At 38.7% G+C, this 25,856-nt stretch overlaps 1 protein-coding gene across 4 annotated transcripts; it reads left to right on the top strand.

The window, feature by feature from the left end:
• On the top strand, positions 1–25,856 carry SINHCAF (SIN3-HDAC complex associated factor). 4 transcript variants are annotated; one of them, XM_090275509.1, is made up of 6 exons: positions 1–195; positions 12,749–12,896; positions 14,139–14,238; positions 15,785–15,911; positions 20,952–21,102; positions 24,583–25,856. In XM_090275509.1, the coding sequence occupies exons 2-6, from the start codon at positions 12,769–12,771 to the stop codon at positions 24,740–24,742; spliced, it is 666 nt and encodes a 221-aa protein (XP_090131635.1). In that variant the 5' UTR covers positions 1–195; positions 12,749–12,768; the 3' UTR covers positions 24,743–25,856. The 4 variants fall into 4 exon arrangements, with proteins under 4 accessions (XP_090131635.1, XP_090131634.1, XP_090131633.1 ...); XM_090275508.1 differs by lacking the exon at positions 1–195 and adding an exon at positions 1,676–1,748; XM_090275507.1 differs by lacking the exon at positions 1–195 and adding an exon at positions 2,390–2,511.

The raw sequence follows: 25,856 nt of genomic DNA, 5'->3' as shown, positions 1-25,856 counted from the left end.
AGGAGCCGCGCGTGCGCAGAGGGAAAGCGGAATCTACACCTTCCCGGCCAGCGGTAGCAACTGCAGAACTGCAGGAGACAATCTTTCTAGACAAGGCAGTTGAGGAGGAGGGAGCAATTGGAGGGGGGGGGTTGGCCTGGCGTGCACTCCGCACCTCAGGAACGTTATTGCGCGTGGAACGGCTGTTTGTGGAAGGTGAGTGACTCTAACCATTACTCTAGTGCAAAACTGTCTCACTAAGCTTTGATTTCAGAGTCGCTTTTTTTTTTTCTCTCATTTCACCTTACCCACCTCCCCCAGTCCTTCCATACACACACGCACACAGACACACACACACACACACTGGAAGTTTTGTCTTGGAGATGGCATTGCGGGGAGCGATGTTTTCGTGATCTTCAGACCCTAGATTCTTTTGTATGCCACGTTTAGTGCATCTTATTTAATTGGGGAGGGGATTTAAGGCAAACCGAAAGTCTTACGGTGGGGGAAGTGAGTGTAGCCTGGAAATGAGTGCGGAGTCGCTGGAGTTGAGGGATCCACGTTGAAGGTGACAATGACTTTTGTCAGCCGCAGCGTTCTCGGGCGAGAAGGAGCCCGGTGGCTGAAAGGCCCGAGAGGAAAACGACTCGCTGGCAATTGCGGAGGGGCCCCGGGTCCGTACATCGTGTGAGCGCGCTCCCGGGAGTGGTCGGGAGCCGCGGCTGAACCTCGTGGCTTAGTTCATTACAGCCCCTTGCGCGTGTTTTGAGAAAGGTGCACTATAAACGCCATTCGGTCAAAAACTAAGTTGCCGTGTACTTGCGAACAGGCGGGCGATAGGGGTTTTAAATCGGCTTCTGGGTCGGTGCCGGGGTTGCCGAGTGCACGCGGCGTGGCGTTGTTTGCCGAACTCCGGAGGGATGCAGATGCGACAATGAGAGCAACACGCGGCCGCTCGGAAACAGCCCCGGCTCCCACATGCCTCTTCCTCTCCGGACCGCACCCAGGCAGCGCTGGTGTCGGAGGTGTCTGTGGAGTCTCAACTTTAGTTCGCGATCTGTTCACCTGTAGCGTATCTGTGGCCGCCACGGCGAGGGCTTTCTAGGGCGACCGTGTGTGGCTTAAGATGGCCAGTCGGAGCCCATTGACTTGGAGGTGGAGGTCGCTGCGTGGTCTGCGCCCCGGGGCTGAGAGAACTGCGGAGGGCACTGCTTTTTGTGCCGAACATGACAGACCACGTGCTTGGGGCTGCGACCTGGTTTTCGTCGCAGTGCCCAGCTCCAGGTCAGCAGCGAGATGCGGTCGCTGTCGTGTCCGGCCGCCCGGCAGGACAATGTGATTTGCTGATGATGGCGTCTTGCCAGTTTAAAAAGCAGAGTGAAAGTAGCCAACTCTCGGCCGGTGCGGGGCGGGTAATTCGGCCGTTTCTCATCAAGGACAGGACAAAACTTTGATGAACTGGGCCTGCAGCCGAGGGGCGGACGGGGGGACAGGGCTCCTGATTCCAGGGGCGCGGGGTCAGGAGCCTTCCTGGGGTGATCGTCAAGTGTCTCGCCCCTGGGAAACAATCCGACATCCTGATGCTGCACGTAGGCAGCGCCCGGCTGGACACAAAACAAAGAGCTCCATGTGCCCACGCGGGCCCCGCCGGCGCTCGGGCGGCAGCGGGCGGGGGCCGTGCGGGCTCGGCCCCCCGAAGTTCGGGCGAGTTTGGGCAGGGGCTTTTGTCCCTTAACCCCTCGCGGGGAAACTTTGGCGGAGCTACTTGGGTGAGGTGCCATGCTGGTGCTCGGGGAGGTGGCGGGCTTCCGCGCTCCGGCCGGCGGGCGGGCGGGTGGGCGAGGGAGGCAGCATCGCGGGGCCCCGGCGCTTTAGCCCCCGCGCCCAGTGCCGTGGTGGCGGAGGGGCCGGGAAAGCGTGGCCCTGAGTTCTCGGTCCGTTACCCGCGGCCCGTAGCCTGTGTCTGGGAGGTCTGTGGATTCGCCTTTGAAGTCGAACTGTTGCCATGTTTGAATTACGTCAGGGCAAAGCCATGAGGAGGAACAAGCCCCAGCAGCGCAGCTTGCGGGAGGCGCGGCCTGCGGGAGGCGCCGGGCTGGGCGGGCGGGCGCGGGGGCCCGTTGTTCCGGCGCAGGTGAGGGAGGAGGGACGGCGTTCACCTCCTGCTGCCCTCGCCCCAGCCAGCAGCTCTCCCCTGGAACTTTCTTCCAGACCCGAGTTGTTTTATTTACCAAACAGATCCACTGGGGAGCATTTCTACTTGCTGCCTTGGTGCCTCTTTCTTGGTGGTCACTGCGTGCCCAAGGGGGAGGAGCAGTCTGGGGACACGCGAGGGCCGTGGGGGGGGGGGGAACCAATTGTCGTAGGAGGGCAGGGGAGGCCCTTTGCTACTATCGGAGAAACGCGAGCGCTGAGAGCACCCCCACCCCTTCAGTTGAGCCGTGGCCCACGCGTTCAGGGGACCCAGCCCCGACGGCAGGCAAAAAACCATCGTGGGGAAGTTTCGGGGTTCCCGTTGTCCTACAAAGAGAAGTGAGGGCTGTGTCCGAATTGTGCGTGGTGCTGTTTTCTTTGTGTGTTTACGTGTGAGAGGGGGAACCGGGAGGGGAGAGGTTTGTTTTGGGTGGGGGGGGGTGGTCGGTCGGTAAAGAGTTGGTTCTGGTAACCCTAGTAGGTTTTTCTTTGTGGTTTTTTCCCCTTTAACCTATCACTAGACTAGAAATTACTATTTAGCCAAACACAGACCACTGTGCGAGACAGTTTTACCCAGCGGTCCTTGATACCCAACGCCTGACGTTGTTCTAAGGAAGGTTAAGAAAACTTTTCTCTCCTTTTTCTTTTAATAATTAAAAAAAAAAAATGAATTTGACCTTGTCAATAAGCACCTGTTTTTGAACTGGAGTTCGCCAGACTTGAAAAGCCTCTTGATTTATGTTGCAAAACCGAACACGTTTATTTATTAGTTGCTCAGTCTAAATTAAAGTATGGGAGTTTGTTTCTGGTGAAGTTGGAGAGAGCCTAATGGCATTTAAAGTATTTGTATAATGAATTGGGGAAGGGGGAATATTCTTTGGCCCTAAAGGTATGCTTGGCTCAATGTCTGGTGATTGTTCCCTGCGGTATCTTAGGATGACCTTGAAGAAGCATGCAAACAGGGGAGCTGGACATTGGAGATTTTTTTATGGGGTCTGGGGAGGAAGCTACTCGGGAATGACTGCAGGGTAATGGCCATGCTCTCTACCCTCTTCTTCCTAGTTCCTGTGAGTTGGAGTTGACCTTCTGGTTACCCCTCTTTTTTTTTCTGGTATGTGGCCCCAGGCATAGCTCAAAAATTTTGCTGGTTTGACACATGGGTGCTTCTTTGGTATTTGGGGTTTGCCTGCAGTCTAGACATATGATAAGCAGTACCATGTCTGTTGCTTCTTTCCTGATTTCTCCTGCATTGAGAACATGGTTAAGGGTTAGGATCTGAAGGTGGTCATTGCCAGAAAATAATATCCTAACATGCCACGCCCACACACAAAAAACGGGAAAAATTGAAATCCACTTTCTGTTTTTCATTGTTTTGTTATTAAATAAACACACTTCTCCCAAGTTTTGGTTAACTAAATTACAAATACCTAAAGGCAAACAATATCAGTAACAGTACATTTCTGAAAGAGCATGTCAAGAAAATGAAAAACTTTGGATTTAATAACATTATGGCTTCCTTTGGGCAGTTATTTCTCCGGGTGAATGTGTTTAAAATTCATATGAAGTGCTTTGCAAATACACTGAAATTCTTTGTTTATTTTTTCTTAATTAGTATTTTATAGTCAAGTTCCGGCTAGAGTTTCAATGTCCTGGAAATTTCAAATACAATATATAGACCATAATAAAACTAATAAATAGCAGATGTTTTAAATATCAGATGATATGTTCAATGGCAATTTGGGTGTATGAAGGTGAATGAGTTGAGTGGGAAAGACATAGACAAGGTCTCTGCTGCCTTCCCTTTTTGTGTTAATTTTGCAGGAGGTTGGAGATGAAAAGTTCTATTGGTAGTGTTTTCTAGAATCTCAAGGCTGCTGTTGCACAGTATTTTTTAAGAAAGATTTTATTTCATGTATTTTTAGAGAAGAAGGGAAGGAAGGGGAGAAAGAGAGAGAGAGAAACATCCATCGGTTGCCTGGCCTATGGTGGGGCAGGAGACTGAACCCGACTGTTCCCTGACCAGGAATGGAACCAGTGACCTTTTGCTTTGATGGAGGACACGCCCAACCAACTGAGCCATACTGCTCAGGACTGTTGTACAGTATTCTTAATTTTGTAGATCTGGAACCTGGATGGTCAATTTTTTCCTAGAGTCGGAATCAGGCTCTGGGTAAACCTGGCTCATGGCAGGCAGATTTATGTCAGAAAAGCAATTTGAGAATGATTTTTTAATGTAAAATAAATTTTCACTGGGGAAAGCTTAAGCTTATGTGAAATCTAAATCAACTTCCTAAGCTGTTATGAGGATATTAATTTACCATGCCAGGCACCTAGTAGGTTGCTTTAAAAACACGACACTTTTTTTTCCTTCAGAGAAGCTAGGAATATAATTGGCTGAGAAGGAAGGGAACACATTTGTTGAGGGTGCTAGGTTAGTTGTTCAGAAGTCTCTGGGATTGAAAATGCATAAATTCCAAAGCCCCGCTTGTCCTAAATAAGTCACTGTGTGGTCTAGTTAACTCGCCTGCAAAGTAGTAATAATGCCTAGTTTTCATAGGGTTGTAAATAATTTAGCAAGTTACATGCTTGGCAAATATTGGCTGTTGTTATCTGTTTTTACAACTTTAGGAACTAGACATTTTACGAAAGACAACTGAGGATGAGTACCTTGCTGTACTTAGTAAATGTTGAGTGGAAAGAATGAGTGTCCTTGGCCCCCTTGTCCACCTTCAAGAACTGGTTCTGGGAAGACACTACAGCCAGCTCTTGGTTCCCTATCCAGTTCTGATTCAACCATTTCACATCAAAAATTCTTGTGGAAATCTAGAAAATGCCATTTTATTTCTTCCTGATTTCTCTTGTCCACAGGAGTGTCCTGGATTTCCCACATTTTGTTTTGACTCAGCGGTTATAAATTGAGAATATTTTGTTGTGTTTTGGTTCTCTAGTTTTTCCTCTAATTCAAACAGCAGCTAAGGTTTTCTGTGTTATAGAAATAATCTGGAAATGCATAGACCAAAAGAAGGGAGTTTGTGTTCTGGGGAGGGAGGTTTTCTTTTTGCACCAGAAATACAGAAGTCACAGGCACATTTACTATTACACACTCAAGTACAAAAGTTGTAATTGAACTAAAACAGTTTATTGCTAGCTTATATTCATTTGTTAAGTTTGATTTGGCTTAAGGTTATTTTAACTTGGTTGATGCTAATATATGCTGATTTTAAAAAGCTCTCATTTTGAGATTAATTTCTCCCACTGTTCTTCTAAGCTTCTCTTCCTCCCTGTATGCCTGTTTGAAATAATCAAGAAAATTTTTTTTACTAGTTAAGAAAGCATTGAATTGTTTAATATCGATCTTCTGTAAGTAAAGTAATTGATTCAGTTTACATTTCCTAGAAATCTGTAAGCCTAAAATTTTTTTTTCTACAGAAAGTCTATAGACCTAATGTTAAAGAAAAATTACTCCATTCAAAACATCAGTTTTTAAATACACTTTATTGTGGACACATTTTCTAATTCCCTTGCTTAAATATATTGTTTAGATCTGTTTTGGCTATACTACTCTAAGGGTAATTAGCAAATTTCACCTGTTTCTGTGTACTATGTACAGTCAGCAACTGGTTGTAACATAAGACTTAGTTCCTGCCCTACAACAGTTTACCACTGAGTAGAGGAGTTAATACAGTAAATAAATATGTGAAATCCTCTGTGTTGGGTGTTCCAGTAAAGGAATGGAAAGGTTTTTTAAAGATAAATAAATTAAAAAAAATTTCCCTGGTTAAGGGGTTGGAGGAGAAACCATCTCAGACAGAAGTAACAGCTTGAGATATGTTACTAGTTATTAAAGTGGGCCTGACACTCCTGGAATATCAGAATTCCAGGTTGGGAGCAGCTGGAAGGCAGGACCAGATCCTGCAAAGCTTTGAATTTCTTGCCAAGGATTTTAGATATTATCTTGAAGCCAGTGTTGGTACCTTGGAAGAGATGATTAATATTTGAACTTGAAGATGCTACCTGTTTGAAGAATGCAGGGAAGTCAGTTATGAGACCCTGACAGGAGTTCAGGCACCATGATGAGGGACAAACAGGCAGGAATGGAAGGGACATGAAACCAGAGAAGTGAAGAAGCAGAATCTCCAAAGGACTTCGTAGTGGATATTGGGGGCCATGCCCAGGATGAGAAGGGAGAGTCCAGTTGACTTCCAGATCTTTCGTGTGCCTGTGTGGATGATAAACCAAGATAGGTGAACACAGGAAGTCATGCCTGGAAGATAAGGTTATGTCATCAGAATTCAGGGCATTTAAAGGACAGGACCACGAGTCCTTGTGTTTGGTGCTTTACAGATATTATTCAGAAGGGTGTGGAAGCGGAAAGGTCAGAGAGCTTAAGGAACTTTCCTGAGGTTTGGGTTAGACTAGGTGTTGTAGCTAGCTACCATACCCCCTTTCATAACATTTTTGTCAATCTTAAAAATGGGAGAATAGCTTCATAAGGAGAAGAAAGGTCCAGTTTCATAACCTTAAGTCTTTCTGAAAAGGCTAAGTTCCTCTTTTCTCGTAGACCTTGGCTTAAAAGAAAACCTTCGGAAGTCATGATTCTACCTTCAGTTTAATTTGTTGTACATGTCCTGGGATAGAGTTTATACTTCTATAATGTGCAAGTCTCAAATTCAAGAAAATAAATGGTATACATAGACTGATAATTTTCATACTCCTGCTTCACAGCATCCCTGGAAAGTAGAAGCAAGATTTCACCTTACTCTTACAGAGGGGCAAATAAAATTAGAAGTAACTTCCTATTTAGTTACAAAGACAAAAGCAGAAATAGACTCCAACTTAATTACAGTGCTCTTTTCACCAGATTCACCATAGTTACATTTCTTAACTTATAGGATGAGATCAGGGCTTTTCTGCAAAGTGTGAATTCCATAGGCAGCCACAGTTATAAATACTTTACCATATAATTTCTCAAAGATTGAGTACATGTTTGGAGAAGCTGTTGGAAACAAGTGGAGTCTCAGTTTTCCCCCAGGCAAGCTTAAATTTGTCTCTCAAAAGTGATTAAATTCAGAGCGTTTGATGCTGGGATGTGGACTGGTATCTAGAAGCAGGTAAAAGGGAACAATAGTGTTTCATTGCTCCATGGCTTTCCTTATGTGCTGATGAACCAACCGTGTCTCATTGTTAAGGAATACCGCAACCTAGTGGCCTAGCAGCCAGAGAACACAAAAACACTTGGTCCTGTTTGACTCTTTGTGAAGAGTGTTGCTCTAGTTACTCTGTTAGTGTTTACTGGGTCTTGTATTTATATGTGATTAAAGATAGCACACCATTGGCTGAAATGGTGTGGAGGGTAGCATTGCCAATTACAGCAACTGAAGGTTGTGCATAGCGTTTGATCAGAGTGTTTTTTCATGCTTATTTCTCTTCCTTTCCCATCGTCCTGTCATTTAAAGTGCAGCTATAAAGAAATGAATCTCCTTCACTTCAAAGCTGCCTCTGGTTGCTTGGTTCCTTTTGTCTTTTTGTTCACCACTGCTTCCTTCCCACTTTGCTCAGCTTTTGCTAGTTTCTTCTCAGCAGTTTCCTTCCATTCTGCTCTGTCTATTCTGATCTTGCTAGTCTATTCTGTACTCTCTCCTGTGGAATGTATTTCCTAATGTGTATCTCCACCTGATGTCTTTGAGGATCTTTGTTTAAACTTTTTTAGATTCATCTTCAGTTGTGTCAAGGTGTGATGGTAACTTAAGGTTTGGGGGCATGGTGCTCTTGAATTAAAAAAAAAAAAGCAGTATAGAAGGGAATAAAGTGAAAGTAATCTTCATTCTTGCACCTCTCAGAGGCAACCACTAGTTACTAGTTTTTAAATATCAATTTCAAAATGCCAGTTTCTTTGAGCTCTCATACTAAAAACATGGTATGGAATTGTACTGTATTATAATTATTCAACTTGCTAGTTGCACATGACAAAATATTTCAGCTAGTTTCTTCCCTGCACATGTCGTGGATGTACTGCATTCTTTTAAAGGGCTGAAAATTTGTGCAATCATCTTAAAGCTTAGATTTATCCAAAGACTTTCCTTGAATACTATCCCTTCAGTATTGGCTGTTGCTGTGAAGATTCCTTTTCTTTTCCATTTATGTTATATTGTACTCAGTAAACTCACTTTAGGTGTGTTGAATTAAATGAAAAATACAACATTGACCCTGATCTTTGGCTTCATAATCTCATTAGATTAGTTTCAAATGGGCTCTTTTGTATTTTTTGTATATAGTGAGTGGTTCCTTCACCTTTTCCTTGTGTCAACACTAAGATCTCATTCCCCATCATTTCATTGAGTTGATCATTAGATTTATATGAAATTACAGTATAAAGTAGAAGTCTTCACAAATCATTCAAAACGTTTTAATTCATTGTTACATTTAAAATATACACTTTTTGTTGTCTCTGTAATATTTTGTTCATATAATCAGTTATTTCTCTTAGGATTTTTGCTCCTTTAGCTATTAACTTTAATCTTTTTAATTTTGGGAGATTGAACTAAATTAGACAGAACAGTAATTTTAGTGTAGCTGATTTGTCTTAAACTGTTACAGTATTGTAAAATTTTGTGGCTGTTTGGCTGACAGTAGTTAAACAATGCCAGTGAAAAGTTTTCCGAACAACATGTAGTGATCAACAGATGACTGTTTTTCAAAAAAGTTTGAGTATCTACTAAGTGACAGGCACTGTTCTAGATCTAGAGGTTAAAAGATGAATAAAGAGAGAATTCTCGCTCAGTCTATTTTTACTCCCCTCCCCCCTTTTTGTTGAATTTATTGGGGTGGCATTGGTTACAAAACTTTGCAGGTTTCAGATGCTTAAGTCCACAGTGCATCATCTGTACACTGTACTGTGTGTTCACCACCCAAGTCAAGTCTCTTTCCATCACTAGTCACCCCCCGTACCCTCCTTCACCTCTCCCTGCTCCCTTATTTTATTTTTAAAAACAAGCTTATTGAGATATAATTCACATACCAAAAATTGTACTCTAAAAGAGTACAATTCAATGGCTTTTAGTATATTTACAGAGTTTTGCAACCACCACCATGATCTTAAGTTTAGAAAGACAAATGATAGCTTTTAATCAGCATTTTAACTCTTTCCCTATTTTTGGCTTTATCTCAAAGCTTAATTTTCTGCTGCTTTCCCCATGCACACACATAAAGGTGAGATGGTATGGGGCCCATTCGCACGTGTAACGAAACTGTTCCATCAGTTAGGAAGCAGGTAATGTCTGCTTCCTTCTATTAAAACATGGTGCTGAGTGATGTGATGCATGTGAGAAAGATGCAAAAAGCCACGGATGGTTTAATAGCTGACAGTGTCATTTGAACAAATAGATTGTACTGGAGAAATCATTTAATATCCCACAAATGCAGGACTAGGAAAGGAGTATTTTGAAGAACCACAAGGTTTGTTGAAATAACAAATCCCTGTTGTGATTAAGTTGTGCCACGCCCACCTTCTCTCTCTCTCTCTCTCTCTCTCTCTCTCTCTCTCTCTCTCTCTCTCTCTCTCTCTCACTCTCAATATACAAAGTAACTTGGTTTCACAGCCATTTTGTATTCTTAGTTTCCCTCCAGAGATCAGGTAGGTTTTTTCTGTTATTTGTTTTAAAGCATTAGTGGGTCTGTAGATCTTGCGAAAATTCTTCTAGTTCATCTCTGGGCTCCCCAAAGCTCAAAATGGTTAAGCACCAGCCCCTGCTTCACAGGGTGGCTGTATGCAAACAAAGTCCAAAGTGAAAACTCCTGTGTATTCGCTGCCGATTCCCAGGTGCCTCTCAACCACAGAAATAAGCGCAGAAAAGGTTTAATAGGTTTATCGAATAATCATCCTTTAAAAGGTTCACGTGCTACTTGCCTGTTGCATTAGGACACGTGTCTGACACTACTGCTGACACTACTGTATTTAGCACTTAGAAGAGGAAGAACCCTAGGATTTAGATCCCTCTGAGATGTTTGGGCAGAAGAATTTTGTCATAGCTGCGTAAAGGGTTATCAATCAGAAGACATCAAGCTATTTTGTGTTCCCCAATGTCTTAAGAAAAATATTCTTCAAACTGAAGACTGAAATATCTTGCAGGGGGGAAATCTATTGGGTAAGTTTTGTGGAGATCCCCACCGACCAAAAAAAAAAAAAAAAATTGAAAATGAACACTTGATTCACAGTAGCAGCTGATGAAAAAGAAAGCTTCAGTATTTATTTCCTCAGTATAGAATGCTGTGTAGTCCTTGCATTCCTTAACAGCTTGCCAGCTTGTAACTGGCACACACTGTGGCTTCTCGGTCAAATCCAGCCTCAGTGAAGGTAATTCATATCTTGGAGATGATCTGAATGCAGTACAGTTTTGATGGCATGTTTACTTGTGGGAGGAGAGGGGATTGTGAGGGTATAGATAGGGATCTATCTTTTGTAATAGGATTTGGTCTGTGTGTGTTAATGGAATGAACTGGCCTTTCTGCTGTACTTCCTTTGTCCTTGCTGAGAAGGGAGGCTGAAGTTTCCTGGAGCTATTGATGAAGCTGGCAACTGTGAGAGGAATTGGGGACTTTTGACCTTCTTGATGGTAAGGGAGGGTGTTAAGGGACTTTGGAGAGCCCACAGGTTGGTGTGAGAACTAGAAAGAGCTATAGTACATTTTTGCTTCAAATCAGGAATAGAAAATACAAATTAGAGCAATAACTTACACTTTCTTAGCACGTTTTTTAAAAACGTTTCTATAATCCTGTGTCGTTTGACATTGTTTCAGAGCAACCAACACAGAATGATTTTCTTCAGAGGCCATTTTCTTTTCATTTGTCGTGAAAGTTTGTTGTTCGTTTGAAGAAAAACATCTGCCTTGTTTCACAGGCCTCAATATATACCTTTTCCTACTATAGATACAACACCTTTCTTTTTTTTTCCTCTTAAAAAAAAATCAAGTTCCCAAGCATTTAAGAACAACTAACTAAGAATATTTTGTTTTCTTGTTTTGACATTTCTTAAATTGAAGGAACTGTTTAAACTTACTGAAATGCCTCAGTGGCCTTCTGCCCCATCCCGTCTCCCGCCTTTGCCTGTGTTCCATCACCAGCAAAATCATCAACGAACATTTGATGAACAGTAGCCTATATTTAAAGGGAAAGCTTCAGTGTTTAGCTAATGAATTGCTAATAAAATACTTTGTTAAAAACAAGTTGTATATCCTATTTCAGAATGCCTCAATTTCACGCACACACACAAACAAAAAGCCTGGATATTTGGTTATTTCTCTGAATCACTTCCATAAATATTTGGTCTGCTGCAGGAACCAGAATTAATGGAATGGGGTCAGGCAAGAGATTTTTCAAAGACAAATACTGAAGTTTTTATTTTATGTGTATATTTCAGTGTATTCTGAAAGAACTTTTAAAGGACGATGGTGTTCTGTGATTATAAGTCTTAAAACTATGGGCACAAATCTAATTTGTGGTAATATTTTTCTCTTACTGATGCTTTATATGGTGCTTTTGTGATCATTTATAATTGGTCTTATCCACACACCCACACCCACACCCTCTGGACTTGTCCATTGGGATTTAGTTTCTATATTCATTACCTTTACATCACCTCTTTGAGTCCAGATGTTCTGGTAAAGCAGGCCCTTGGTTTATATACTTTAAGTTACTTCTAGGTGCATATTTACAGCCAGCTACATTTTTGCTGCATCTATCCCTAGTGCTGTTGCACCCTTTCTTGCTTGATGTTAAGATTTTTTGATCATGGGAATCACAGTTCATCTGCCTCCCGCTATTACCGTTCTCAAGCACAGAGCCTCAGAAGAAGCTCCAGAAACCTCTGTAACAACTGAGGGGCAGACCAGTCATCCAGCAACAAGAGCTTATGAAATTAAAATTCTTAAATTCTAACCCTGGATTTTTAGGAAATTTTTTATCCTCCTTTTCAGTAGGTTCAATTCAGGGCCTACTTGCCTGCTGAGAACTTCCCATATATCACAGAAGAAATCCCCTCTCATTTCCCATAGGGCAACAGTAGTGGGGGTGGATGCATTACTTGTACGTTTAGTAGCAAACAGTGATCATGGTAAATGCTCCAAACTTCCCCAGAGGGGGTCACAATGAATGCAAAGGTGCAAAATAAAGGGTGGGGCCTTAGCTTAAATTTTAAGGTCCGTCCTTCATTGTGTACAATTCCATCATTTTATAGGGTTGTGGAGAGAGTTTGCTGTATTTTCTGTTTGAAACTTGATTTTTAAAAAATGCCTCCCGTTCTTTATTTTTAGAATGAGTGTTTGCCAGGAAGGTAGAAGGAGATGAGATGTAGAGGCCTTGTTAAATAACGAAGCAATTCAGTGTGTTTTACACACTTGTCATCATAGTGCTAAGAATGGAGGAAGATCCTGGAGGTCTTTTCCCAGAGCCCTCCTTTCTGGCTTGGTCAGGGTAATACTAAGTTGCTGGGGGGTGGGGTGGAGCAGAGAGCTCTCTCCCTTTTAATGGTTTCTAGTTAATAGCCCTCAACAAAGCTGTGTCAATTCCCTTGGCTTTTCAGACTACTGCCCAGAAGAAAAGATGTTTGGTTTTCACAAGCCAAAGATGTACCGAAGTATAGAAGGCTGCTGTATTTGCAGAGCTAAGTCCTCCAGTTCGCGATTCACTGACAGTAAACGCTACGAAAAGGACTTCCAGAGCTGTTTTGGGTAAGAGTATCTGATGTTTATACCATTCTTAGAGTGGAAAAGATCACATCATATGGAAATATTTCCGAACGAGGCAATTGGAGCAATGTGATAATATTTAAAATATCACATATTCTAGTTTAGGCTCTTTTAGGCCCTTGCTCTTAAAACCAGTCAAATATACTGCCATCCTGCCTTTTCAATTATGAGAAACTGCCAAATTAATTGTGAAACCCTTTGAAGTTGTAGCCAAACAAACCTTTTATTGTTAACTTCAGTATGTATAGAGATTTTTTTTTTAAGTACTCTTAGTCTTTCTTATAATAGTTATCCTCTAATTGGGTTTTTATTTTTTTTGTATGTTTTTCTAAATTTTAGAAATATATTCCAACCCAACGTGCTGAAGATAGTAATAAGACAACGTTTTTACCCTGAAACCTGTCAGGATGTGTTAGCATTTATTTTATACTTTTGTTCTTCATTACCTTTTGACAACAATCCTTTGCTGAATGAAGCAGAATTTATTTTCCAACAGATCCTTGGATGAAATAAAATATTTAATGTTGAACAAGGTCCCGTGTTAGAAATTAATTTTACTTTGTTTTTCTTATCAAAATATTCATTGATTGTTGTTAATCCCGGACTTTGTATTTATAAATGACATTTTTCTCTTAATGTCTTAATTTCTAATTCTGTACATAATAAGTATTAATATTTTTATGATGAATTTAATACAGGACAAATGTAGCAATTGAAGGTTCCTCAGATACAATTAAAAAGCAGCTTGGTGACTAGTCTTATAGGTTTTTTCTCCCTTTCGCAGATATAATCACTTTTTAAAAATGATAGTGCCTTTGATTTTGTTTGTTGTGAAACTAAAATACCATTGCATGTTATTTTTAAGGGTGGCATTTTGTTGCTTATGAAGCGTTTACACCTCTTTCAAGAAAGATTGATTGGACAGTATTGTTTAAAGCCATGGCGACCAGCCCTCCTCTTGATCTAAATTTTAAAAACATTATTTTAAAATGATCAAATTGCAGTATATATTAAGTTTTGGTTTCATTGGCTCTAGAAGTTAATTATATTTCTGAAATATACTACAGAAATAATAGAACTGCCTCATTCAGGAAGATTAGAAATAGTGTCTGTAAACTATAAATGGATATAGTGGTTTGTTTTTTTTTCCCCTAAAATGAGTACACTTGCCTGAATTGTTTAACGTAAAGGAGACCAATAAAGGTTTGGTTGTTTTCTTATCAGGTTGCATGAGACTCGTTCAGGAGACATCTGTAATGCCTGTGTTCTTCTTGTGAAAAGATGGAAGAAATTGCCAGCAGGATCAAAAAAAAACTGGAATCATGTTAGTGCATCTGTCATCTTTCTCAATTATACCTCTGCTCTATTTACAGTAACACTAGTTTCTTCCCTAATTTAGGAAGTAATGTGTCCCTAGGATGGAAAAATATGAAAAGAATAAAGAAAAACAGTTGCTGCTCAGATATAGTCACTTTACATTTTGTCCTGTTTTGAAATACACTAGCTTGCTGTGGCATTTCCCTAAGGCTGTATCCAATATCCCCGTTTCAGAGATTCATGATATACATTTCACATGTTTTTAGGTTTAACCCAGAAATTCCTAAAGTTAATCAATATGGATCCTGTTTTCATCTCTTAGGATGACATTTATCCTAATTCATGTTGGTACTAAGGAGCGTGTAGGTTTCTGCATCAGAACTGGATTTGAATACTGCCTTTATCACCTCCTTTGGGCAAGTTACATTTATTTATAGAGCATAAAGATAACTGCTGTGTCAGAGGTGTTGTGAGAACTGAATGAGACAAAGTATAACATAGTAATGATTCAGTTAGATGAAGGGTATTGTTATTCTCTATGTTTAAATCTAGTTGGGATCAAACTAGTATATAAATGTGTGTTCTTTATAATGTCACTAGAATTCTTCATAAAATATTTTTGATTATCAGAATAGCACTAAGTCTTATTTAAGTCTTCTGTTTGTTAGCTTTCAGAAGATTTATGACATTTTTCAACATATTTGTTTTTAAACAGTCATTTTTTACCTTTTTTCTTATACTTTATACTATCCTTTGGTGACTTACATTATTATGATAACGTTCCTGTGGATCTGTTAACTTATTAAATTATGTATTTCTATACCTTATCTGGAGAATATCCAAATTGTGGTTTCGAGGGTGATGGCAACCTTTCTACATAAGGGTGGAAATCTGCAGCTAGTAATGATGAATTAATGTGTGAGAAATGGGACCATATGGGACTGAACCAATGTGCATGCTAGACTGGGGGAGAACGTGCCCCTGCCTTCGTGTGACTGACCTCAGGGATTAAGAGAATAGTGAATAGAGCGTAAAGCATAGGTCTGAACACCTGGATTCAAGTCTTGTCCCCCTCCCCACTCACCCTTGCCCATTTTACTAGCTTAGTGAAATAAGGCAAAGTAAGTAATTTAATTTCTCTTGTTTTCCTTCACTCTAAAAGTGGAGTAACAAAAACACTCCCCTTACTGCTGTGTGGTGAAGGTAAATCAAAAGTATGTGAAAGCTTTTTATAAAGTAACTGCAAAACATTCTGTGGAAATTTATTTATTTTCCTTGACATGCTATATTATTATTATATTTTTATTTTATTTTTCAATTTCAGTTTTCATTCAATATTATTTTGTATTAGTTTCAGGTGTATAGCATAGTGATTAGAGGTAAACTTTTAATTCCATGTAATGATCAAAAACCAAGTACATATGGGCTCTCACACACTCTAGTAGAAAACTGGTTCTCAAATTGGGCTACTTCAAACAGGCACTTGTATGAACCATAGGAATACAGGGGTGTCATTTTTTAAATGACATTAAATATTTAGTATTTTCTTCCAGGTGGTAGATGCAAGGGCAGGACCCAGTCTAAAGACCACATTGAAACCAAAGAAAGTGAAGACTCTATCTGGAAACAGGATAAAAAGCAACCAGATCAGCAAACTGCAGAAGGAATTTAAACGTCACAGTAAGTTTGATACTGAAACCTGAATACTTAATAATTGTTGTTTTTGCCTGAGAGTGGCATATGCTATGCAAGGATCATTTTTTCTTTTTTTGCTTTTTCAAAAAAAAAAAAAAAAAGTGTTGGGGGAAAGAGTGTTGGAAGGAATCGTTGACTTGGTAGAGCTGTCATTTCTATGAAATATTGGAACATTGTCCTTGATTTTGATACAAAAGTTCTTTCATTAGCTAGCCAGTTCTTCAAATTGTGCTGAGACCATTTTGATCTCTTTATTGGCATCTTAATTTTTTAGCAGATACATTTTTCAGTCTTGTTTACTTGATATTTTATGCATAAGGATATTGAGGCCTGGAGATGTACAGAAAGGTCCATAAATAATTAGTGGACAATCTGAGACCAAAGCCCAGGAAAGTAACTTTAGAAATCATAACTCATGAGTTGCAGTAAAGCCAGCCGCAGGACTTTGAAGTTGAGGGGGGAGGTGTGTTGTGTAGGGCGATGGAGTGGCAAAGGAATGACAAATTAATACCTGGTTCATAAACTCTTATAGGAAGTCATTGTGGGTAGGGCCCTGTAGTGGTACTTCTGTATTTGGGAATTTAGATTTTAAGATTTTGAAAAGGAAATGCGGTACATATAATGTTATTAGGTAGCATTTGTATCAAGCCTCCCTTCCCTCAGATGGGGAAGTCTGAGGCAGTGCTATTGAGTCAAAACATTAGTATTTCTGCAGTAAAAATGTATTCACATAGGTAGAATAAATATTCACACAGTGTTCTTAGAATTGGAATAAGTAAACTGTAAATAGGCTAGTCAGGTTGGGCTCCCTAATTATACTTCAGATCAAGCCAGATGTTGTGGCCACAAGGGTTAGGAATAAACTTTCTGTTGTCAAAGCTTTTCTAGAATTGTAGCTATGGGTTATGATCTGTACTGTAGTTTTCAGGATTAAAAAAAATCTGTAAGGCCCTCTTAGACAAAATTTTATTAATCAATACTAGTTTTGGAGCAATGGAAAAAGACCGTTAAAAATGTACTCATCACGTAGACTGAGGAAGGAAGGGTAACTGTCATCTGTGATCACTATGGTATATCTACCCAGCACTTTACATACATAATTATCTCAATGATTTCTGTTTTAGAGATTAGCCTTGCAAGTACAGAATGGTGATTTAATCTTGACCCAGTCACTTAGTAAGTGGTAGAGATAGATTTGATCTCCTGTTTGTCTAACTTTAAAGCTTTGTGCTCATTCTATAACATCCTGTTGTCTGTGCGGTATAACCAGTATCTCAGAACTCCAAAGTGTTTCCAGATCTGCTACTAACTTTGTGCTCTAAAGTAAATAAGTGTTCTCAGTCCATAGTTGTTTTGTTGGTACACAAGGTTGGGAAGAAGTAGGATTGCAGGTGTGAGTATGCAAAATAGTTTATTATTCTTATATTATTATTTATTAATTCTTGTATTATTTTCCATGTGAACACAACTGTAAGCCTACTTTTGCCCCACCCTGTATTTAATTTTTGACTCAAATATAGTAATGCATTTATAGTAAAATATTTTGGTAACATCAAATATGTGTGTTTTAATTATACATGTTCCTTTATTCACCATCTATCTCCAAGGAAAAAAAAAAGACTACTTTAACTCTACTCTCCATTCTCACTAGATGATTTAATAAACATTTGGGAAGTAGTAATTTTCTTATACCACATGAAGGTTAGAGGAGTTGATTATTCATACATGTATTCTTAGCTCCTCCCTTTAATTACAGGGACAGTCATAAGTGACTAACTTTTGCTTTACTTGGGGAATATGTCCAGTGTAGTTTTAGATTTTTATGATAAAGCTGTGTTGCGGTGGGTTTGGAGATTGAAAAATAAGTCCCCTTGAAAAGGTAAGTGTGTGTGTTTTGGAAATTAAGACTTAAACTGGGTTTTCCCAGGTGCGTTGTGAATTGCTAACACCTGTGTATAATTTACCAAACAGTTTGGAGATGCCTGAATTTTTATACATCACCCTGTAAATAGTTTCCTTGCCTCTGGTTATATATTTGCTTCCATGCATCCTGCCTGTACCTGACCTGCATTCTTCTTCCTGAGACATTCTTTCCAAAGGATTGGATGTAGAGCTTGCAAATCTGGATTTGAGTTACAGTTCTTGACACAAATATGTGACCCTAGTGTTGCTTAACATTGATTTAACCACAGTTTCCTAATCAGAGAAATGGGGATAATCAAGTAAAAAGGATTTTAAAAATGAAACAAATTCCTGGGTAAATGTTATTTTTTTTTCTTATCCTTCTTCCAAAAATTGCAATGATTTCTGGTTGCAATAGTATAAAGTTGAAAATCTTTAGCAAGTCTTTGGAGGTCTTATTTTTTATTTACTGATTTTGAGAAAGAGAGAGAGAGAGAGAGAAACATAGATTTGTTGTTACACTTATTTATGCATTAATTGGTTGATTCTTCAATGTGCCCTGACCCAGGACTGATCCCGCAATTTTGGTGTACCAGGAGGACACTAACCAACTGACCTACCTGGCCAGGGTCTGCAGGTCCTATTTTAGAAGAATATTTGGACTGAGTTAGTTGCCTTTGTGTTCATAGTGTGTTCTTCCACAATTTTGTTCATTGTCCTTTGTGCCTTTCCAAATCCTGTTCTTTGAATTTAAAAAAATGCAGTTCTTTGAAGAATTTCCAGACCTACATTTTAGAAGAGAGTTTTTCTTACTCACTGCGATTGTATATAATTAAGTTGTATCTGAGTATCCCAGATATCAGATTAAGCCTTTTGAAATTATCATTTTTATAGGTGGAAAATGGTCAAATAACTGCAATCTCAAATGGTTCATAGATATTAAATATGTTCTAGAATAGTGAGTTTTTTCAACAGCGTAGAGCTAACTGCTGCTGTTAATTATTTGAGAACATTCCAGTAAATTTACTTCATAAAAGCCTGATATTTCTGAGGATTTTGTTTTATTATGATGTTAAGCTATTCATATATTAGAAATGAAAGAACGCATTAGAACACTACTGGTGCTTTTCTTTGTTTTAGATATCTTAATTTTATGCTATTTTATGCAAATGTTTGTTAATACAAAACACTTGTAAGCTCTCTTCAAAAATGTTTTCTTTAGTCTGTTTCTTTCCATGCAGGATATGACACAGGGCTTGATGTCTAGTAGATACTTAAAAAATATTTGATTGGTTCTCTGAATTGGAGGATTACTCTACCCAACTGTGGGAGGGCGATAGTCTTTAGCTAAAGGTAAGACAGGTGGTTGGCTCAATTCCTAATTGTGATATTGCTCTTGCTGTGGAATAGCAGTATAGTGCCTTATAAGCACAGTGACTATCAACCAAAAGATTTGCTTCTGGCTTGGAAATTTAAACGAAGTCTTCTTAGGGCAAAAATATTAAATCGTATTTTGTTTATATCTGATTAATTGCCTTTATTCGTTATTAAATTGCAATCTATTGTATGGTGTCATTTTTCTTTGTCTTTAGTTTTCAGAAGGTTAATTATATGTCTTGGCTTTGATTTCTTTGGGTATATCCTGTTAGGGGTGTGCTCAGCTTCTTGAATCTGTAGGTTTATGTCTTGACAAATTTGGCAAGTTTTCAGCCATTATATTTCTTTGAGTACTCTTTGACCTCCGCCCTCTTTCTCCTTTCCTTCCAGGACCACACTGACAAGAATGTAGGTTTTTTGTTTGAGTCCCACAGGTCTCTAGGGCTCTATTAGTTTGTTTCCTCTGTGTTGTTCAGGTTGGGTAATTTTTGCTGTTTGTTCTTCCACTTCATTGATCGCTTCCTCTGTCCTCTCCATTCTGCTATTGAGTCCATCCACTGAGCTTATTTCATTTATTCAGTATTTTCAGTTCAAATTTCAGTTCCACTTGGTTTTTCTTTAGCTGCTTCTTTTTTTAACTGAGACATCGTATTTGTTGAGGCTGTATTTTTATTTATTTCAAGTATGTTTCTAATGGCTTGTTGAAGCATTTTTGTCATAGCTACTTTAAAATTTTCGTCAGATAATTTTGTCATCTCTGTCATTTTGGTGTTAATATCTACTTACTTTTTCATTCAGTTGGAGACTTCCAAGTATTGGATATGATGTGATTTTTCAATTGAAACCTGGACATTTAAAAATTATGTTTTGAGACTCTGGATCTTATTTAAAGCCTTCTGTTATAACTGGTTTCTTTGGACACACCTCCAGTGTAGGGGCACCACGTTGTTACTGCCAGGTGGTGTTACAAGTCCAGTTCTCCACTCTACCACCTTTGACATCTGAGGTGGGAGGAGCTCCACATTGCTGCTAGGTGGGGGTTGGAGTTAAGGCTCCCGCATGGTGGAGTGACCCTATTCGTGGAAGGGCCATAGTGGAAGTCTTCACTTTTCAGTAGGCTTCCCCTGACACCACCCTGATGGAGGTGTTGGGTGTTTCATAACCCTCATGAGGATAGAAACCTAGGTTTTCCACCTGGCCTTTACTGAGGTGGGTAGGGCTGAGATCTTTTTTTTTCTGTGTTGGGCTAGGAGTATAGAATGGTTATTGTCTAATAAAAGTTTTTTGCCTTGCTAGGCTGCCACTTTTCTGGTCCTTGGGCTAGAGAGAACAGGCTTTTGTTGGCTTTTTTTTTTTTTAATGTCTGCATCCATAGGTATTTCAGGGTTGGCTATTCATGAGGTAAAAATAAAGCCCATAAAACCTAGGAAACTCACTACCATGACCTTCCTTGTGTCTAGCTGTTGCCAACTACCAGAGTCTTTGTTTTGTATGTAATGTTCAGGGCTTTTAGTTGAACTTATTAAAACAAAAAGAATAGAGGGAGATATGTCTGCTCTTATCTTCCTGGAAGCTTATGTCCTCATTTTCTTTTAGAAACACTTCAGTACAAGTTTCTTTTAAGTATCAGTAGGGAATAGAAAATACATTCTTTTTTTACTAACTCATACACAATGTTTATGCCGAGGCTTAGTTGCGATTGCATATATAGTGAAATTATAATTTTTTCTCTTACCTTTGTTGCAGATTCTGATGCTCACAGTACCACCTCAAGTGCCTCCCCAGCTCAGTCTCCATGCTATAGTAACCAGTCGGACGATGGCTCAGATACAGAAATGGCTTCGGGCTCTAACCGAACGCCAGTTTTTTCCTTTTTAGATCTCACATACTGGAAAAGGTAAAAGCAATAGAAAAAAACCTTTCTAACCAATAAACCTTCTTAATTACAGGCAACAGTTTCCCACTTCTTCAGCAATTAAATGGCATTTGGCAAGATGGCTATTAGCACACACTTGGTTGGACATAGATTAAGCAAATGGCTCTTAGCACACACTTGGTTGAATGTGGTTTAAGCAAGAATTGAGCTGGGAGTTGTGATTTTGTGTTTTTCCTATTTAAAATGATTTGAAGTAAAAATCTTGTTAAGGAACCTAAATTTCCTATAATTGAGTAGACAGGGTATTCATTCTTACCAACTCTCACTTGCTAAAAAAAGTAAAAGGGCTAGAAATACATATTTTTAATTCATTGAAAATGACATTGCTAAGTGGGCAAGTTAATAAGGAATAAATGGAGAACAATGCTAAGTAAATGTGGGACCCCCTACGTCAAAAAGATAATAGATTAGAAAAGAGGAAAATATTCATAAGGAAAGTGGTTGAGAAAATTTCTAGTTCACAGATTCAGGAAGACTAACAAATTAAAAGTAAATAACCAATTGTCTTATGCGGAAAGAAAATTTACCCTAGACACGTTACATAGTGAAACTATAGCACATGGAAGACAAAATAGACCTTTAAGCAGTGAGAAAGTAAAGATATTCTTTTCAAAGGAACAACAAACACAAAGCTGAGTACTCTGCATCAATGAAGGAAGCCAGAAAACAATAGATTATTTTCTTCAATGGGCCAAGAGATAATAACTCTCAAATAGAATTATATATATGTATCAAAAAAAACTTTTGTGAAAGAGGATGTAAGATTTTTATTTTAAAATTGATTTTAGAGAGAGAAGGAGGGAGAGAGTGAAACATCAATTTGTTGTTCTGCTTATTTATGCATTCATTGATTGATTCTTGTATGTGTCCTGACTGGGGATTGAACTCGCAACCTTGGTGTATTGGGACAATGCTTTAAACAACCAGGGCCTTGGCGTAAGACTTTTTGACTAGAAAAAAAATTGAGAGTGGCTGCCAAGTTGATGCTTAGTAATGAACATTCTGCAGCCGAGCAAGCAGAAAAAAGAGATACCAGATTGAGATTCTGAGAAGGAAAAATAACGTAGCAAACATTTAGGTAAATTTAAACAAATGCTGATTGCTTAAAATGACGATAGTTGTGGGATTTAAAAAAAATAAACAAAAGGGATACATGAAGCAATAACAGATGAGCCAAGGTAACAGAAGTGATAGAAGTAACAGTGTATAAATATCCTTTGCATTGTTGAGAATAAACACATTGAATTACTTTAGAACCTGATTAACTATGTAACCACTAAAAGAATTAATAAAAATAAGTACAAAACCTCCAGAGCAAAAGGGCAGGGCAGATAATTTAATAATTGCAAAATAGAATAATAGAAAACCTACATACAGTTGTAAATTAAAAAAAAAACATGGTTCCAAGAAGAAACTCTAATATACGAAAATCTTCATAACTAAAAAATAACTGAAAAACACTACAGATCAAAACATGTGGTGTATGATGTTAATGAGGTAGAGAGAGGAAAAGTTATCACTCTAATGCTTCTTATAAATGAAAGACGAAAAGTAAATTAAGTGATATATATATATATCCAATTTAAAGGTTAATGAAGCCCAATATAAGGAAAAACAAAAGCAAGGAAACCCTAAAGATAACAAGTAGAAATAAATGGAGTAGAAAACCAATATGCAGTGGATAGGATCGGTAAAGCTAAGTATTGGTTCTTGAAAAAAACCTGACCAAAAACATTGCTAGAGATAAAGCATATCAAGAAAAAGACATGGTATACACAAGCATTTTAGGTAGGAAAAGTTAACTATATAGCTAAAGCAGAAGTTTAAAAGACAATAGGATGTTATAAACAACTTCATGCCAATAAATTTGAACATTTATATGAAGCGCATACATTAATAGAAAAAGACAGTTTACTAAAACTGTCTCAAGAAAAAGTAGAAAACCTGACTAGTCTCATAATAAAGAAATTGATTCGGTGGTTAAAATTCTTCCCTCAAAAAGTTCCAGGCCCAGATAGGCAAGTTTTACCAAACACTTCAGGAGCAAATGATTCTAATCTCACACTGGCTTTTCCAGATTATGGGTAGAAGAGGGCATAGGCTCCAAGCATTCTGTGAAGCTTAACATAACTTTGATATCGAAACAGTATATCATGACCAGATTAGATTATTCTAGGGATATAAGATTGGTTTAAACATTAGAAAATCAATGAATATAATTTGCTACATCATCAGTTTCTAAATGAGGGGAAGACATGGCTATCATCTTAGCAGTATGTTGGAGATGTTTGATAAATTTGAACATTCCTTCAAGGTTTAGAGTAAAACCTATAGCAGAATAGGAATAAAAGGGTGATCACATTGATAAATAATAGGCATTTTCAGGTAAAGTTGAACATGTTCCCATTCCTATATCCCAACAGCATAACCTAGAAAAACCCTTCAGATATAGGCACTGATATGTACGGCATGTTCGTAATAACAGAAAATTGTCCCGTCAATAGGAGAAAGGATAAATTGTTGTGTATTCACATGGTGGAATACTGTACATGAGTTAAAATGAAATAAAACATTATCTAGCAACATGTATGAATCTCAGTTAATGCTGAGCAAAAAATTGCAGCATATAAATCACACTTGATTTTATATTTTTATATTCCATAAATGCTGTGCATAAAATCAGTGTGATCTGATATACAGGGTGAGAAAAAGTAAGTTTCCAGCTGTGAGTATGCAAAAGTTTACCCTTGTATTATTATTTATTATTGTATTCTGTATGAACAACTGTAAACCTACTTTTGTCCCATCTTATATATTTGATTTTATATATGAGATAACTAAGCAATATGTTTAGAGATGCAAAGGTAGTAAAACCATGAAGTATAAACTATAAACAAAAGAGTGCGGATCCTAAAATTAAGGAGGAAAGAATGGGATGGGGTGAGATGGGACTGGAGACAGGCGTACAGGGAACTTCACAGGAAGTGATCATTTTTTTAGAGTATGTGATTTATGGGTGTTTTGTGTTGTCATTTTTGTGTGTCTTTAATATTATATATTTTATATCTGCTAAGTAATTATAATAAAACTACCAGCTATATTAGCCTGTTTATGGTGGCTAAAGAGTTAGTGATTTTTAGAGGAAACAGTTTACAACTTTGGGAAAAGCTTCTGAAACTGACTGCTGTCTCTCAGAATGCCTTCCTTCCCCTTAGTACTTGATAAGATTTCAGTCTGGGGTTTAAGAGACCTGGTTAATTAACTCCCTTAACCTAGCCAGTTGGGGCTTACTCTAGGAACCTTTTCATTTGGAATGTGATGAGGCTGGAAGTAGACCTTTGGGTCATGTTGTACTAGCTATTAGAATGACTAGATTTCTCTTTTTGAATTCCTATTTTTTGCCTTATTAATCTATTTTGTTCTCTCCATTTTTTCTTTTAGACAGAAAATATGTTGTGGGATTATCTATAAAGGCCGTTTTGGGGAAGTCCTCATTGACACGCATCTATTCAAGCCTTGCTGCAGCAATAAGAAGGCAGCTGCTGAGAAGCCGGAGGAGCAGGGGCCAGAGCCTCTGCCCATCTCCACTCAGGAGTGGTGACTGAGGTTTATGTAGAAGGGGAACAAAAAACGATTTACATTTTAGGGGGAAAAAAACCCACAGCAACAAAATGACCCTCCTATTTTTAACTTGGATACCTGCTATTCTGCCAAAAGACAATTTCTAGAATAGTTCTGAATGGGTTATTTTTCCTTCACTTTTACAAGTTCCACAAACTATGAAGCCAGTGTCTAGCTTACTAAAAAAAAAAAGACATGTACATAATATTTAAGATGCTGAGTATTTCATAGGAAAGCTGAATGCTGCTGTAAAGTGCTCTTTAAGTCTTTTTCTTTTAAATCCCCTTCTGATGAATGAAACTAGGGGAATTTCAGGGGACTGAGATGGGATTTGTGTATGATAAACGTCTGTAGTTTTAGTCTTTCTATATTGAGAAGCAGTGGTTGGGGCATTTTTAAAGATGGCTGACTACACTTGGTTTTCTTCAGGATAATAAATTTGTCATAACTCAGTAACCTGGACTTGCCCCTAGAGGTAGTTGTTAATAATTTTGAAATATTAAGGTCTGGCCAAGGTTCTGATGATTCAAACCTATACTACTGACTATTAAACAGGACAGAGTAGCTCTCTGCCAATACCTTGAAGGAGTAATTTCTAAGTATACAAAGAGGTAACTGGACTGTATATGTTTTATCCTATGTCACCTCCCTCATACAGATATTTGATGAAGATTTTAATTTATATGAAATTTCTAAAGCAGAATCAAAGCTCCTCTTGGGGAAATGTCAAGTCTTTAGGATTAGCAGTCTTATATGAATAGTACCAAAGCTTTACCACATGCTAGAGAACACACTTGATTAAAAATGTTAAATCACCTGAAAAATAAAATGTGCAAGCCTTTAGGATGGTATAAAAATAACAAAGGTGAATACTTCTTGGGGCACATCTCTTAGAGGGCTTGCTGAGTATGTAAGTGATTGATTTCTGTTTGTGTTACATGACTAGTGACTTCCTTGAAAATCTACACAATTCAGGTTTAGCTCTGGATTACTTCAGTTGACCTTTGTGAAGGTTTCATCTGCATAGAGTGGTTGTTCAACTTGTTTTAACCTATTAGGGTTTTGGGTTTTTTTCACTAAAGTATAATTCTAAT

The sequence above is a fragment of the Furipterus horrens genome, unplaced genomic scaffold, assembly GCF_987537825.1.
Source record: "Furipterus horrens unplaced genomic scaffold, mFurHor1.1.pri manual_scaffold_4, whole genome shotgun sequence".
Taxonomy (NCBI): Eukaryota; Metazoa; Chordata; class Mammalia; order Chiroptera; family Furipteridae; genus Furipterus; species Furipterus horrens.
Note: the sequence above shows the minus strand (reverse complement) of the source record. Positions and strands in the feature narration are given on the sequence as shown.

What these genes read in the sequence shown, in the direction of transcription:
- SINHCAF (XM_090275509.1), top strand. Translation starts at nt 12,769, where the DNA reads ATGTTTGGTTTTCACAAGCCAAAGATGTACCGAAGTATAGAAGGCTGC. An exon ending in GACTTCCAGAGCTGTTTTGG is followed by an intron (nt 12,897 to 14,138) that starts GTAAGAGTATCT and finishes TTTTCTTATCAG; the next exon opens with GTTGCATGAGACTCGTTCAG. An exon ending in GATCTCACATACTGGAAAAG is followed by an intron (nt 21,103 to 24,582) that starts GTAAAAGCAATA and finishes TTTTTCTTTTAG; the next exon opens with ACAGAAAATATGTTGTGGGA.